This window comes from Marmota marmota, unplaced genomic scaffold, assembly GCF_001458135.2.
Source record: "Marmota marmota marmota unplaced genomic scaffold, marMar, whole genome shotgun sequence".
NCBI classification, from domain to species: domain Eukaryota; kingdom Metazoa; phylum Chordata; class Mammalia; order Rodentia; family Sciuridae; genus Marmota; species Marmota marmota.
Window position 1 is genome coordinate 7,690,481 of NW_026000119.1, and position 16,585 is coordinate 7,707,065.

Sequence of the window (16,585 nt, forward strand, 5' to 3'; positions counted from 1 at the left end):
GTGTGATTTGCTAGGTGCATTTGAAATGATTATTTATCATTTAAATGATACATTTTGTTATTTTGAAATAGGGTTTTGTAATATGCTTACAAGGTGAAATGTTGATACTGAGAACCTGATGGAAAAATAATGTTAATTCCCTGCATTTGAGTCCTCTAATTTTTAATACTACAGTTGAAAACCTGATGTTTGAGGCAATAGTGATCATCAGAACTATAGTCGCTACTAAATTACTGAATTAACCCAAATTAAAAATGTTTTAACTTACATAAGTTCGTTTTAAAGGATTAAGGCTTGTGTTTCTATTGGCATTTTAATCAAATCCAAGAGAGATTTCTGACTCTATGTCCTTATTAATATTATTTTGCTTTTTAGACCCTACTTGACTTGCAGACTTGACTCCAGTATAATAATAGAGTATTTCAATATACCTTTCTCTCTAGTAGATAGGTCATCTACTCTAAACTCTGTAAATAATCTTCAAACCCCCAAATTATTAATTAAATGGATTTAATAGACATCTTTTGAATATTTCCTCCAACAATAACTGAATTCACTTTCGTCTCAGCTGCTCATGAAACCTTGTTCAAAGTAGATCATATTTTTCTTATCTAAACAGACCATATTAGGCTACAAAGCAACTCTTAGCAAATATTAAAAAACGGATATAATTCCTTGCATCTTACCATATTAAAATGGAATGAAGTTATCAGTCAACATCAAGAAAAACTACAGAACTATATAAACACATGGGGATTGAACAATATCATTTTGATTGATGAATGAGTCATAGAAGTAGTCAGGGGAGACATTTAAAAGATTTTGGAATCAAACCAGAATAGTGACACAACATACCAGAAACTTTGGGACACTATGAAAGCAGTTCTAAGAGGAAAGTTTATAGCTCTAAGTGCCTACATAAGAAAATCTGATGGACCCCAAATAAAGAATCTATTGATTGATCTTAAAGCCCTAGACAAACAAGAGACAACCAATTTCAAAACCAGTAGAAGGAGGGGAATAATTAAGACCAATCTGAAATAAAATAGAGAATTAAAAAAAAATACAAAAGATCAGTGAAACAAAGAGTTAGTTCTTTAATAAATCCTTAGCCAAACTAACCAAAAGAAACAGAGAACAGACCCAAATTGATAAAATTAGAGATGAAAAAGGAGATATTACCACAGATATCACAGAAATCTAGAGGATCATTAGGGATTACTCTGAGAATTTATACTCCAATAAATTGGAAAATCTAGAAGAAATGCATACATTCCTAGACACATAACCTATCAAAGTTGAACCAAGAGGAATTTAGAAAACCTAAAGTGATCAATAATAAACAATGAGATTGAAGCAGCAATAAAAAGCCTTCTAAAACCTGGGACCAGATGGATACTCAGCTAAATTCTACCCAGGTCTGTAAGGAAGAACTAATGTTAGTGCTCTTCAGATTATTCCATGAAAGAGGTGGAACACTTACAAATTTGTTTTGTGAAGCCAGTCTCACCCTGATACCAAACCAGATAAGGACACATTAATGAGTTAAACTACAGACCAATATCCCTGAAAGCATTACATGTAAAAATCATTAATAAAAATTAGTCATATTCAAGAACATATTAAGAAGATTGTATATCATGACCAAATTAGTTTCATTCCAGGAATGCAAGGATGGTTCAACATACATGTCAATAAATGTAATTAAAATAAATAAGTAAATAAATGTAATTCTCTATATGAATAGAATTAAGGACAAAATCATCACATTGTCACTTCAATAGATGCAGAGAGAGCCTTCAACAATATTCTGCATAATAAAACTATGGAGGAAACTAGGAATAGAAGGAACTTGCCTCAACATCAGAAAGTCTATATTTGATAAATTGAAAGCCAACATCATGGTGAATGGAGAAAAATCGAAAGCATTTCCTCTAAAGTCAGAAGCAAGATGAGGATGTCTCTTCTCATGATGCCTATTCAGTATAGTACTAGAAATTTTAGCCAGGGTAATTAGGCAAGGGAAGGAAATACAAATAGGAAGGGATATAAACAGGAAAGTACAAAGTCAAATTATTACTGTTGGCAGATGATTTGATCCTACATTTGGAATCTAGAAAGCTCCACCTTAAGACTGCCAGAACTAATAAATTCAGAAAAGTAGCAAAATACAAACTCAACATACAAAAATCAATAATTTTCCAACATACCAATAACGGATTCACTGAAAAAGAAATCAGGAAAACAATCCTGTTCACAAGAACCTCAAAAATAAAATACCTAGGAATAAATGTAACAAGACCTCTACAGTGAAAATCATAGAACACTGAAGGACATTGAGAACAACTCTAGAAAATGAAATGACTTCACACGTTCATGGGTAGGCAGAATTAATATTGTTAAAATGATCATAACCAAAAGTGATATACTTATTCACTAAAAATCCTCATCAAAATATCATTGTCATTCTTCAGAAAACTAGGAAAAAAAACTGCTAAAATTCATAATGGAATAGTATTTTCTGTATTCTCTACATGTAACAAATTTTAGACAACAAAGTCTTCCATTCAGAATATTAAATCTAAATTTTACTTAGAAATAGTCTCAATTCGGACACTTGGTTTAGGGTTGTGTGTGTGAAAATATAAAAGACGAACCAACTACAAATACATGGCAATTGCAGATGATATGCAGCAGTTTAATTAGGCACAGAACTTTGTATCATTTGTTATACTTTGTTAGATCTGAAGTGAATTTATTTTCTTCCTTTTGCCAAAGCAGTAATTTTTATATTGGACTTCTTGAATAGGTTACGTTAGGGCCGTTTGTCATTTACTTTGTATGTGTCACATTTGAATAGTGGAGTAGTTGGTCATCATTGATGATTGTGTTGTGATTATGAAAAAGACTGCATAATATTAATTTTGATCAAGGTGGCCATGTAACTTATCCAATTGGAAACCTTTGAAAGTAAAGAAAGAGTGATATTAATAATTACCTTAGAAGAACAGATATAAATTAAGACTGTCAAACCAAGAAATGTAATCATCCAAATTACAATGCTTTTGAGAGAAAGTATCAGAAACCATAACACAAATTACCTTAGTAAGGGAAATAGATACTGGCTTTATTGGGATTACCATAGGTGTGATTCCTTGAAGCGTGCAGCTTTCTCTGTTTTCTAAAACTGTTTTCTCCAGCTGGTGTTCCTTCTCTTTGTTGAAGGATTGCTCTCAGCAGTCTGGACTATATATTCTTTTTTATTTATGATCAGAAGGAGAGAAAAGTCTGCTTTTCTCATAAGCATAGAATGCGTTTGAACTATTCTCTGGTCAAGGGGGGTGTCATGTACTGATCTGATATCTGAAATATCACTGAAAGAAATAAGAGATTCTTATTTATTCTGATTCTTTTAGACTAATATATTTAGGACACTGTAAGGTCAGGCTATCTAGGAAAGCAGTGCATCTAAATGAAGGGGAAGGAATTAAGAACCAACTATAATGTCCTCTTTGAAGTCTAGAGTCATTGCTTGTTTGCATTTTACTTTAGGTGTCTTTTAATGTTTTCCTACAAGAGTCTAGCATGCTTAGATGATAAGTTTTCCTCAAATGAGAATTTTTAGTATAAAAAGACTTAGTAGCCTGGCAGTGGGAGAGAAAAAGAAAACTTTTCATCTCATTTTCTCTAGAAGACTATAGTAATTATTGATGACCTTTTTTTTCACAGACTAATAGGGATGCCAAAGGAAAAATATGATCCTCCAGATCCTCGCAGAATTTATACCATCATGTCAGCGGAGGAGGTAGCCAATGGGAAAAAATCTCACTGGGCAGAATTAGAAATCTCGGGTGAGTGGAATCTGAAGCATTTTATTTGAGATATACTAGTACAAATGAATAAGGGTATTGCTATTTTGATTTTAATTAGGTGGACTAATTGAAAGTATACAAGAATGCCAAGGTACTAGTTTTTTTTTTTTTTTTAAATCTGTTACTAAGTATCTTTGTTCCCACCCTTTCTTTGAGATCAATTACCTTGAGTAAGAGTTACCATCTGGAATTGAGGATTATTGGAAGTTCAGATTCTAAGTAAAACCAGGTTTTGTGATATAATAGATTTTGTTTGATTCTTTCAGAGTAATTTTGGCAAATTAAAATTTTTGCCATCCTCCTGTCACTTAAGTGTTGGTAAAGAAGGAAAACTTCTTTGGTGGCAGACACAACATCTTTGTTTGTATGTGGTGCTGAGGATCGAACCCGGGCCACACGCATGCCCAGGCAAGCGCGCTACCACTTGAGCCACATCCCCAGCTAGGAAAACTTCTTTGAAGGTTTGAATTGAAGCTATTCTAACAAATACATGATTACTGTGTTACAAGACCTCAATAAATGTTTGGGATTTGTTAAAATAGAATATAACATCAGACTAACTCAAACTGAAGTACATTCTACAAAATACCCACTACTAAGCCTCAAAATTATCAAGGTTGTGAAAAACAAGAAAAGAATGAAAAACTGCCATAGACCAGAGGAAATTAAGGAGATATGATGACTAAATACAAAATAGTAGCTGGAGTTGAATCCTGGAACAAAAAGGTGTAAAAACTGTTGAAATCCAAATAAAGTCTAGATTTTAGTTAACGGTAATATACCAATATTGGTTTCCTGGTTTTGCAAAGTTCACCATAGTAATGTAAGATTGTAAAATGAGGAGTAAGAGATATGACTCCCTGTATTATTTTGGTAACTTTTGTGTAATTCTAAAATTATTACAAAGTAAAAAATAGATTGTAAGAAATGTTTTTCTTTTCTGAACTGCTATAATGCAGATTATATGGGATGTGATTTTTCCCAGTAGGCTTTTGTTTGGAAGAGTTAAACTCACATCGTAATATCAGTGGCAAGCATGGCAAGAATAACTCATACATGTAGCTAAAAGGTAACTGGGTGGATGACAGTTTGGCAGTCAAAAGAATATACATGAGCAAATCCTTCAGATCCTATTAGGTTAATGCAGGGTTTGTCAATCTTGGCATATTGACCTTTTGGACCTGATAATTTATTGTGGTAGAGGGTCGTTGTATGCATTGTAAGATGCTTAGTAGCATCTCTGATGTCTACCTATTAGAAACCAGTAGTACACTGTAGTTATGAAAACCACAAATGTTTCTAGACATTGTCAAAGTCCCCCAAGGAGCAGAATTTCTGTATGGAGAAACACTTGGTTAAACCCTGGGTAGAACTGAAATATGTTTCTTTCTTACCTAGAGTCTCTTCACTTGAAAACTTTGTTTAACAATTAAAATACAAAATTTTAGTTGACATTATAAGTTTGATTATAGATAGCAGGAAAGAACCTGTGGTAGAAAGAACCTGGACAGAAGTTAAAAGTGAATCTACTCCTCAATAGCTATATGAAATAATATTTCCCCTTTGGGAATGATAATGAAAAATGATATATAATTAAAATATCACTTTACTTTTGTAAAGGAGTCTTCAAATAAATTATTTTGTACAATTAATACTTACTGTAGGCATGATAGGTAAGACAGGATCTCATCTTATATGAACTGAGGCCAAATGATTTGTCTGGACTTATGTAGCTAATAAATGATAAAAAGCAGAACTCTGAGCCAGGTCTTATGATCTAGTGTATGTTCTATTCTAGGTATCAGTTGCTGATTGATAAAGCTAGACGTGGAACTATTTTCTTGAGGATGTTACTTTTAATGCAAAAAATCTTAAACCAGAGTTCTTAATCTCTAATTGCAAGATCAGAAGAAGATTCCTTTGGCAATACAGTGGTTTTTCTGATGGCTGATCTAAGGTTCATTCTAAATTATATAGTAGTTTATTCTTGTTTTAAAGTTTGTAGACTAATCCAGATCTTTGAAATGGACAAACCTTGCAGTAAAAATTTTCATGGACTATGTGAGAAAAACTTTAGTATGGAGTCAGACTTGAAAAAAAAAAAAAAAAAAAAGTCAAGATTCTTCTACCACTTGCTCAGTTAGCTTCATTTTATCCATGAGATCTTACTCCAATGGTCTCTACATCTTGCCATAACTCACTGAATACATGGAAGGTCTATGGGAAAGAGGGATTATTGGGTGAAAGTGACGAGAAATTAAAGTATGGTTGGGTGTGTTTAGAAGCAATTATTTGACCTTAAACACAAAATTAAAATGTCAAAGATAAAATATTTGTGTGCAGCTGCTGCTATCACTTTTTTTTTTAAATTAAAAAATTTTTTTTTGTAGTTGTAGATGGACAGCATGCCTTCATTTATTTATTTATTTTTGGTACCAGGGATTGAGCTCAGGGGCACTTGACCACTAAGCCACATCCCCAGTCCTATTTTGTAACTTACTTAGAGACAGGGTCTCACTGAGTTGCTTAGTCCCTCTCTCTTGCTGTGGCTGGCTTTGAACTCACAATCCTCCTGCCTCATCCTCCCGAGCTGCTGGTATTACAGTGTGTGCCACTGTGCCTAGCTTATTTTATTTGTTTATTTTGATGTGGTGCTAGGGATCGAACCCAGTGCCTCACGCGTGCTAAGCAAGTGCTCTGCCACAGAGCTGCAGCCCCAGCCCCTGCTGTCATATTTTAGTCCTTGTGACTCAACCTTTTTCTTGGGCCTGGAGTTTTATGCATCAATATTTTGCCTTTCAGGTAGAGTGCGGAGCTTAAGTACATCACTTTGGTCATTGACACACTTGACGGCATTGCACCTAAATGACAATTTCCTTAGTCGCATTCCACCTGATATTGCCAAGCTTCATAATCTGGTTTACCTGGATCTGTCATCCAATAAACTCAGAAGTTTACCAGCAGAACTAGGAAACATGGTGTCTCTCAGGTGAGGAAATGCTTACAGATGTGACTTACTATATAAAATTCTAAATTTGCCAAATGAAAATATGGGATACTACTCATTTTTTGAAATATTTATTTTTTATTTGTAGTTGGACACAATACCTTTATTTATTTATTTTTTAATGTGGTGCTGAGGATCCAACCCAGGCCCATGCATGTGTTAGGCGAGCGCTCTACTGCTGAGCCACAACCCCAGCCCTGGATGTTACTCATTTTATAGTGGGATTTCTACATCTTTGTGAAGATTGAATTTTAAGTACAGTGCTTGATTTGGTCTCCATTAGACATTTCTTTTTCTTCCTTTGTCAAAAGAAATTTTCTTCCTTTGTCAAAATCACTTCAATGAAATACAGACTTGAAGTGGGGTGAGATTAAAATATTTAGTAAGTCTCACTTAGGATCAAGTCTGATATAACTAATCAGAAATAATTGGAAAAATTGGTTTGCTTATAAACAAAATTTTTAGGGACATAACTATTATATAAGACAGTATATTTATATTTTATATTACAGCTCTTTAAGGGAACTGGAAAGCCTGACAAAATAGGTTTATTTCTAGTTCTTTCAGGATCCTGTAAGAATTTCTTCATAGGAGAAAAATTTTCAGGAATCTTAAGACCTTATATAAATGTTGCCAGTGAAAATAAACATTGCTTTTGTATCTTATCTGTTGAGTAATAATTTTAAAAAATTACTGTGATATGTTAAAAATTAAACAGAATTTTGTTGTTTATCATCCCTTACTGATTTATTGGTTTTGTCTTCGTTTTTCTGGTCATCTACTAATGAAGGTGCTCTTTATTTTTTCTATAGTTCTCTCGAAATTTCATAATCATGAACCTAGATCTTATCTATTATATCTTATTGTTATATATTCCATCCTGTGCTTTAATGTTTATGTTCTGTGTCATATGTTCTGTTCTCTTGTTTATCAGAGTACTTGTCTTTTCATGTTTTCTATTTAGTTACCTTTTACTTCTGTGATACGCTAACTTGTTCTTTCTTTTTTCTTTTTTTGTTTTCATAGTACTTTGACATAGATTGTAATCATTTATAAAAATCACGCAGGTTATTGGCCATTCATTGTGGTTTATTCCTAAAGTTTGTGTAAAAAACTTAACTTTTTTTTCTATAAATTAAACTAGGTTTCAGTTGGAAACTAATGGTATTTGTCACTCTGATTTGCATATGACAGGCATTTTGGGTGAGAGAAGAGAGCATGGATTTAGCATGAGAATGATGTGCAGTTCCTATACTCCTGACTTTAATTTGTGCTGGGAAATGAGGAAATCATAGAAACACTGTTAATTGTGGCAGTTGCACATTTTGTAGTACTTTTAATGTTGCACAGCAGTTTTGGATTAGTATAGACAGATGCTTTGAATGTAAATATCACTCATGGTATGTTAGAAAGTTAAGAATGGCAAATGTGGGGCTGGGGATGTGGCTCAAGTGGTAGTGCACTCACCTGGCATGCATGAGGCACTGGGTTCCATCCTCGGCAACACATAAAAATAAAATATTTTCATTAAAAAAAATGGCAAATGTGGAAATTAATAAAGCCTAGTATATTAAACTGAAACAAATTTTTTTTTTCTTTAAACAGGGAATTGCTTTTAAATAACAATCTGTTACGGGTTTTGCCTTATGAACTTGGTCGGCTCTTCCAGCTACAAACTCTAGGTTTGAAAGGTGAGTTTTTTTTTTTTTTTTTTTTTTTAAAGAGAGTTTTAACACTGAGTGTTAAGGTGTTCTGAGCCCTTAAAGGCCATTTTGGTTATTGTATAACCGAAAAATTTTAGTGTCATTTTAAGAAAAGTAGTTTTTTGGGTATCGAATTTAGCTTCCAGATTTCAGCATAATGTCATCATCTTAAACAAACTTGTTGGGAAACGTTTTTTGTTTTGTTTATGTACTTTAATTTTGTATAAAACTCTAAAATTATTTAGAGAAGATATTTTTTCTTTTTATTATTACTGTAACTATAGCACATTAATTGCAGAAATTGAGTTTCACTGTGTGGAGATACTTTAAATTAATGCTGCAGTTCCCCACACCCGCTCTTTTAGGATGACTTTATCGTAAACCATAGTCCAAATGCCCCGTGTTTAGTTTTTAATGCACTAGATAAAATAATGACACATTATATGATTACAAGAGGGAAAACATTAAAACAGTAAAAATTAGCTGTATCTGATTAGTGTAATTGTTTTAAGTAAAATACATTAATCAAAAATTTATGCTCCTGGGCTGGGGCTGTGGCTCAGTGGTAGCACACTTGCCTAGCATGTGTGAGGCACCGGGTTCGATACTCAGCACCACATACAAATAAATAAAATGAAGGTCTGTCAACAACTAAAAAAAAAAAAAAACAAAAAAACAAAACCCAGATAAATTTATGCTCCTGAGACTTTGAATTTTGCTTAGTTTGGGATGAAAGTCATCCTCATATCATATATATAATGAAATTTGCATATGAAGAAGAGTTTATTTTTTAACAGAGGACTAAATACAAATGCACTGTACTAAACATTTTATTCTGTGCTTGTGAAGAATAAACATCAAAGTTTTATAAAGTGTATACTTTTAGATTTGTTTTCCTTTCTCAAAGATTATGAGTCTCCATGAAAATGATCTATTTGTATTTTTTATATTCTATAATGTAGCATTGCAAATGATGTTTAAGTGAGAATGGAAAGAATACTGATATTATTGGCTAAAATGCAGAAATATTAGGCTTACTGTTATATTTTCATAAATTAGATGGTTAAATGGATGGCCTGAATATCATGCTTATAGTTGATCCATAGGATTTTACTGGTATTTTTTTTGTAATGTTGAAGTGGAGAAGGAAAATACTTTATTGAAAATATTTTCTGAGGATTAGTCCAGGACATTTGAGATTTAATGGTAATAGTCCAGGACATTTGAGATTTAATGGTTAAGACATTTTTCTGTTTTTTCCTATATGTTAAATCTTATTATATAGTTAAAAGAGTATGGTGCAGCAAGAGGTAGAGTAGGAACAAGTCTATTCCTTTTTGTAAAGAAATTATGAAATGGTTTTTTTTTTTAATAATGTTGGATTCATAAAATATAAAATTCACAGATTCCTACTGATTATAATAATTATAGTTCTTTGTCTTTAGAACCATTATTATTATTTTTTTATACCTTTATTTATTTATTTTTATGTGGTGCTGAGGATTGAACCCAGGGCCTTGCACATGCTAGGCAGGTGCTGTACCGCTGAGCCACAACCCCAGCCCCAGAACCCTTATTTCTTTACACATTAATCAGAACAGCTATTTTTTTCTTTTGATATTGATAGTACATCAGTGATAAATAAATAATTTATAATTGAACCTAGCAAACTTACCTTTTGTACCAGGCAGTTTTCCTAAAAAGTAATGTTAACATTTTTTCTTTTTCTTGTCTGGTACCAGGAATTGAACCAAGGGGCACTTAATCACTGAGACATGTCCCCAGCCCTTTTATTTTTATTTCTTATTTTGAGATAGGGTCTTGCTATGTTGCTTAGGGCTTTACTAAATTGCTGAGTAGTGATTCTCCTACTACAGCCTCCTGGGCTATTAGGATTGCTGGCCTGCAGCACCTTGCCTGGCCGATTTTTATTTTTCATGAATCAATTCCATATTATCTTGCATAGAAATGTATTATGATTTGGATAAGAAGTGTTCCCCAAAGCTTCTATGTTAATGCAGGAATGTTTGGAGGTCAAATGATTAGATTATGAAAGTAGTAACCTGAGCAGTCTGTCCTACTTTGAGTGGACTGACTAGATAGTAACTAGGCAGGTTGGGCATGGCTGGAGGAGGTAGGTCCCTGAAGGTACCTTCTGTGCCCGTACAGCCCCTTCACTCCTCTCCCTGGCTGTATTTCTTGGTTGCCAAGAGGGGAACAACTTCTTTCACCATGTTCTTCCGCCATGATGTGCTGCCATGCTTTGGTCCCAGAGCAATGGACTCAGCCAGCCATGGACTAGACCTCTGGAACCCTGACCAAAATAAATGTTTCATCCTCTACATCGTTTTTTGTCAGTTTTTTTTTGGTCACAGTCATGGAAGCTTGACTAACACAGATGTGTTCTTGTGTTCTTAGGAAATTTAAACTAAGTATCAACTGAATGGATATTCTGAATATTTTTCATTCAATTTTTGGTTGGTGGGGGATGCAGGTACTGGGGATTGAACTCAGGGGCACTCAATCACAAAGCTACATCCCCAGCCCTGTTTTGTATTTTATTTAGAGACAGGGTCTCACTGAGTTGCTTAGTGCCTTGCTTTTGCTGAGGCTGGTTTGAACTCACAGTCCTCCTACCTCAGCCTTCTGAGCCACTGACATTACAGGTGTGTGCCACCATGCCCAGCTTTTTCATTCGATTTTACTAGCATGATATTAGTCCTAAAACGATTGTCTTTGGTTGGCCTTCCATTGTAGTGGCCTTTTAAACTCTATTAATACATATTCATTAAGGTCTCTTAGAAGTCTGCTTTATATGTCATGTACCATCTCTGCTTCACCAACTGTAACTGAACTTTGTTCATGCCTTTTCATTAAACTTCAATTTGTTCTGTGGTGTACATAGGTTGAGTAGTGTTTTAGGTTTTGGATTTAGGGCAGGGTTTGAAGTATGTAAACGGATGTAATGAGATACCATGGAGATAAGACCCAAGTCTACCATAAGTCAATTATGTTTCATGTACATCTTATACACATAGCACAACCAAGATATTTTTATATAGTGTGTGTGTGTTTCTTTTTGTGGAAGTAGCGGGAATTGAACCCAGGGGTACTCTACTGCTGAGCCATATCCCAGCCTATTTAATTTTATTTTTGAGAAGGCTCTTGCTAAGTTGCCATGGCTGGCCTGGAATTTGTGACCCTCCTGCCTCAGCTTCTTGACTGGTTGGGATTATTGACCTGTGCCATTGTGCCTGGCTTTATATGGTATTTTTAGTGCACCTTCATTTTTACTGTGATCTATCACATGAGGTCAGATATGGAACTTTCCACCTGTGGCATCATGTCAGTGTTAAAATGTTTTTGACTTTGGAGCATTTCCATTTTGTGATTTTCATATTAGGAATGCTCAATCTGACCTTTAGGAATGCTCACCTGACTATATTCAGCCCTTTTCTCTTCTTTGAGAATTTGTGTAATTTTCAGTCAGTGCCACTTTGTATTCAGATGATCCACTATGAAAGAGAAATATATGTTCAGAAAAGAAAAAACAAAATCTTCCTGCCTTTTTAAAAACTGTAAGATAATAGCCAGGTACAGTGGTGCATCCAAGTGACTTGAGAGGCTGAGGCAGGAGGATTACAAGTTTGAGACCAACTGTAGCAACTTAGTGAGACCCTAAGTGATTTAGGGAAACCCTGTCTCAAAAAATAGGGCTGGTAATGTGGCTCAGTAGTAAAGCATTCCTGGGTTCAATCCTTAGTACCAAAAAAAAAAAAAAAAAAAAAAAAAAGAAATTGACAAAATCAAGAATGCCCTAATGAAGTGATAGAAGGAATGTTTGTAACAAATCACAACTTTATATACTTAGGAATGTAAAACTTGAAGTAATTTCTAAATCAATCTTAGTAGCCATATTGTGGTTCTTCTTGTCAAGAAAGAAAGAAAAAGAAAAGTGAATGTTTCATTTAAAATAGCACTGTGATATCCTTAAAAGAAACAATGGGAGTCAGTGATTTTATTTTTGTATTGAAACTGAAAGAGGGGTGTCTTTTCTCTATTTTCTTTTCTTCCTTAGAAACACAGATACTGAGCTTTTAATAATGTTTGGATCATCTTGGCTCAACAAACTAATTTTTAGAAATTCTTTTTATTTTTAGAAATTCTATTTTGAGATCTGGGGAGTGTGTATTTGAGGGTAGGTTGTTTGAGGAATTCAGATAATTCAGACCCTTATCTCTAAATAAAATTTAAAGGGCTAGGGATGTGGTTTAGTGGTTAAGCACCCCTAGGCTTAATCCTCAGTACCAAAAAATAAAGCACAACAACAAAACACTTGAAAAATGTAATTATTACTAATTCAGGAGGTAAAGTGTTATTACTGTGTTATAAGTGAACTTCTGGAAGTTACAACAATAAAACTTTTCTTTTTTATGATATTATATCCTGTAGTTCATATGAGAGGGTATAATGCAAATTCTAATTATACTCAGTTCCATTTTTTTACCTTTCTGATTGGGATAATTAAAAACATGATAGAATAGTTTTATTGGTGAGATTTATAGGGAAATATATAGATTTATAGGCATAATCATAGATCCCAAAGACTTTTTTTTTTGGCACTGGGAATTGAAGCCAGGGACACTTTAGCACTGAACTATAATCCCTGTCCTTTTTGTTTTTTATTTTTAGATTGTCTCCATAAATTTACTGAGGCTAGCTTATAATTTATAATCCTCCTGCCTCAGCTTCCCACGTTGTTGGGATTATAGGCATGCACCACTATCGCACCTGGCCTCCCCTGTACATTTTAAGTTTCCTGTGTGTTCTTTCATGTTTATATCTTCCTGCTGTCTTTTAGAGGTTATTTTTATCTTAAATGTTATATAAATGAAATCCGGAACATAATTTCCTGTGTCTTGCTGAATCAGCATTGTTTTAATGATTCAGCCATGTAGATGCATACATGTAATTATACATCATTTGTTTCACTGCTTTGTTGTATTCTGATAGTGAATATGCTGTAATTTATTCATTATACTGTACATATTTAGATTCTTTTTTCTTTTTCTTTTTTGGCTTCTATAAGCAATGCAGCTATGAATATTCTAGGTAGTATGAGTCTCCTGATACAGTTCATAGAAATGGAATGGTATTGTTGGGTTTTAGAAGTCTGTGCATCCTTAGCTCTATTAGGTAATGCTAATGTTTTACAAAATAGTTATATAAAACTGCACTTCCAAAATAGTATAGTTTCCATTTTTCAGTCTTCTCTCTAGTTCTTTGTGTTGTCAAGTTTTTAAAAAGTTTTGCAGTTATTGAATATGAAATAGTTTCTAATTATACTTGTGATCTTTCTAATTGCTAATAAGATTGAGCACCTATATTGGCTATTAATATTTTTTCTTTAAATATACTATTGATGTCTATTAGCTATTTTCAATTGGATTGTTTCTTACTGATTTGTAGGAGTTCTTAACTTTTTGTCTATTTTGTGTGCATCTTTTCCCACTATTTTGTCTTTTCTTTTTCCTTTCTGATATCATTTAATGAGTAGATGATTATAGTAGTTGAATTTTTTAAAATCAATTAGTGTGTTTTGTATCTTGTTAAAAGAAATCCTCCCTCCACCCTGTTAGAAATACTTATTTACATTCTAAAAGTTGTGAAATTTTGCTCTTCTTTAGTTCATATGGAATTGATTTTTGAATATGGTATGAGGGTCTGTTTGGGGAAGGATCTAATCATGTTTATGTTCTATGAGTAACCAGTTGTCTCTGTATCATTTACTGAATAATTTTTCCTTTTCCCACTAGTCAGCAAAGTTACTTTTCTAGACATTTGCTATGTTTAGCCTGCTTTTATTATCTGTGTTCTAGTCCAGTGGTCAGTTTGTCTAACCTTATACCAGTTACTAGGTTGTTGTTGTTGTTATTATTATTATTATGGCTTTATATTAAGACTTGATATCTCATTTATGAAGCCCTCTCACATTTTTCTGTAGCAGCATCTTGATTGGGTGTTTTAGCTCTCTTAGGCATAAAAAAGAACTTGTTAAGTTTTGCCAGCAAAATCTGAATTAGTTTGGGTTTTATATATAGACAATGACTTTACCTTTTTGATAGTTTTTCTTTTCATATTTTTATGTATTTAATTTTTTTCTTGTTTTAGAGCATTGCCTAGAATATTTCATGTAGTGTTGACTAGAATCATTAATACCAGTTATTAATGCAACTTTGGAATTGCATTGACCCTCTGGATTACTTAAGGACAAATTGGCATCTCCTTTTCCATTTATTTAGATTAGATTGTGTTTAATGCCTTTAAATAAAATGTTACACACTTTCTGTATACTGATCTAGTATCTATACTGATCTAGCACTTTTTTTTAAAATTAGAGCTTTATAGTTATTCATAGTAGCTGGGTTCAGGCCAGCAAAGTCATACATGTGTGGAATATGACTTCATTCATGATCCCTCTGTTTCCCCTCCCCTATTCTTCTTTTTCTACTGCAATTTTGCTCATCTGTTTGTTTTTGATGTTTTTTTTTATGCATAAGGTGAGAATTCCTGTGGTATGCTTATATGTGCATATAACATGATTACAAAATTAATTCCTAGTGCATCTTTTATTAGATTTGTATCTAGGTACCCTAAAATATTTTTTGTAACTTTGTAAACTATAACTTTCTATGTTTTTAAAAGTTGTTTTCAATGTTATTTGCTGTTTGGATATGGATATAAAGCCCTCTCCCCTCCTCCCTGGGATTGAACCAGGTCCTTGGTCTTTTTTTTTTTTCAATATTTTTTTAGTGATGAACACAACATCTTTATTTATTTATTTATTTTTATGTGGATCCAACCCAGTGCCTCATACATGCGAGACAAGTGCTCTACCATTGAGCCACAACCCTATCCCCTAGATCTTTGGTCTTATTGTGAGCCTTCTTGATCAAATTCTCATTTTTTCTAAAAATTGTTTGCAAATTATTTTGGATTTTATATGTATATAATCACTTCTATGATAGCTCTTCTTTTCAAATTATTTTTTTAAAAGTATTTTTAATTGTAGGTAAACATGATATCTTTATTTATTTTATTTATTTTTATGTGGTGCTGAGGATGGAACCCAGTTCCTCACACTGAGCTACAACCCCAGCCCCTTTTTTCAAATTTTTATGTATTTAATTTTTTATTGTTGTTTTAAAGTACAACCTTGGATATATCATATAGTGTTGACTAGAATCATTAATACCAGGCATGCTTCTATTAATTCCAATATTAAAGGGGATTCTTTTAGTAGTTTCACATTAAGAGTGATATTTGCCTATAATTTTGGTTAATAAAAGTAGTTTAGATTCCAAAAATTTTCTTTTTATTCCGACTTTGCAATTCATTGTTCAGATAGTTTATCAAATGCTTTTCATCATCTATTGATGATTATATTGTTTTTGTCATTTCAGAGGTTAATGTGATAAATTATCATTTCCCCTCAATTTAAACATTTCTTTTGATAAACCCAAAATGTTTGTGTTATTATATGTTTTTATATATTGCTGGATTTAATTTGATGTAGCTATCAAGGATTGTGAAGGCAGTGGGATTTTACTCTACTAATAAGCTAATTAGCCAATTACTATTTCATCAATAATGGCAGGAATAACATGAGACTCTGGGGTTGGGTTAGAGACAAAGAACATTTTAAATTCACAAAGTGGCCCCTCTGCATGCTATGTACACAGTGAGTTTGCATTGTAATCGAGGAATCTTGGTTTAAGTGTTCAGCACTTTTGAAGCAAATAGTGAAAAAAGCAGCAAAAAGCTAGCCCTGCTTCTCCAGGGGAACAGTTAACATGGTAGTATGCTGTGGTTGCTTTGACCTATTTAGTTGTCTATATAAGTAACTACAGAACCTTCTCAGTATCAGGAGACAAATAAGCCTTTGAATCAGTCATACACCAAGAATGCAGAAGGAAACACAAGGCCCGTGGTGGACTCCACAC

The 16,585-nt window shown here is 33.3% G+C and overlaps 1 protein-coding gene across 2 annotated transcripts in view; it reads left to right on the forward strand.

Moving 5' to 3' along the window:
* The first annotated feature begins 2,495 nt into the window (after positions 1 to 2,495).
* Cnot6l (CCR4-NOT transcription complex subunit 6 like) overlaps positions 2,496 to 16,585 on the forward strand; it is a 70,674-nt gene continuing 56,584 nt past the window's right edge. The window contains exons 1-3 of one of the 2 annotated variants that reach the window (XM_015499261.2): positions 2,496 to 3,851; positions 6,675 to 6,861; positions 8,485 to 8,570. In XM_015499261.2, coding sequence (XP_015354747.1) covers positions 3,740 to 3,851; positions 6,675 to 6,861; positions 8,485 to 8,570 — 385 coding nt within the window. In that variant the 5' untranslated portion in view covers positions 2,496 to 3,739. The remainder of the gene's footprint in view (positions 3,852 to 6,674; positions 6,862 to 8,484; positions 8,571 to 16,585) is intronic. The other variant, XM_048784794.1, reaches the window with a different exon arrangement.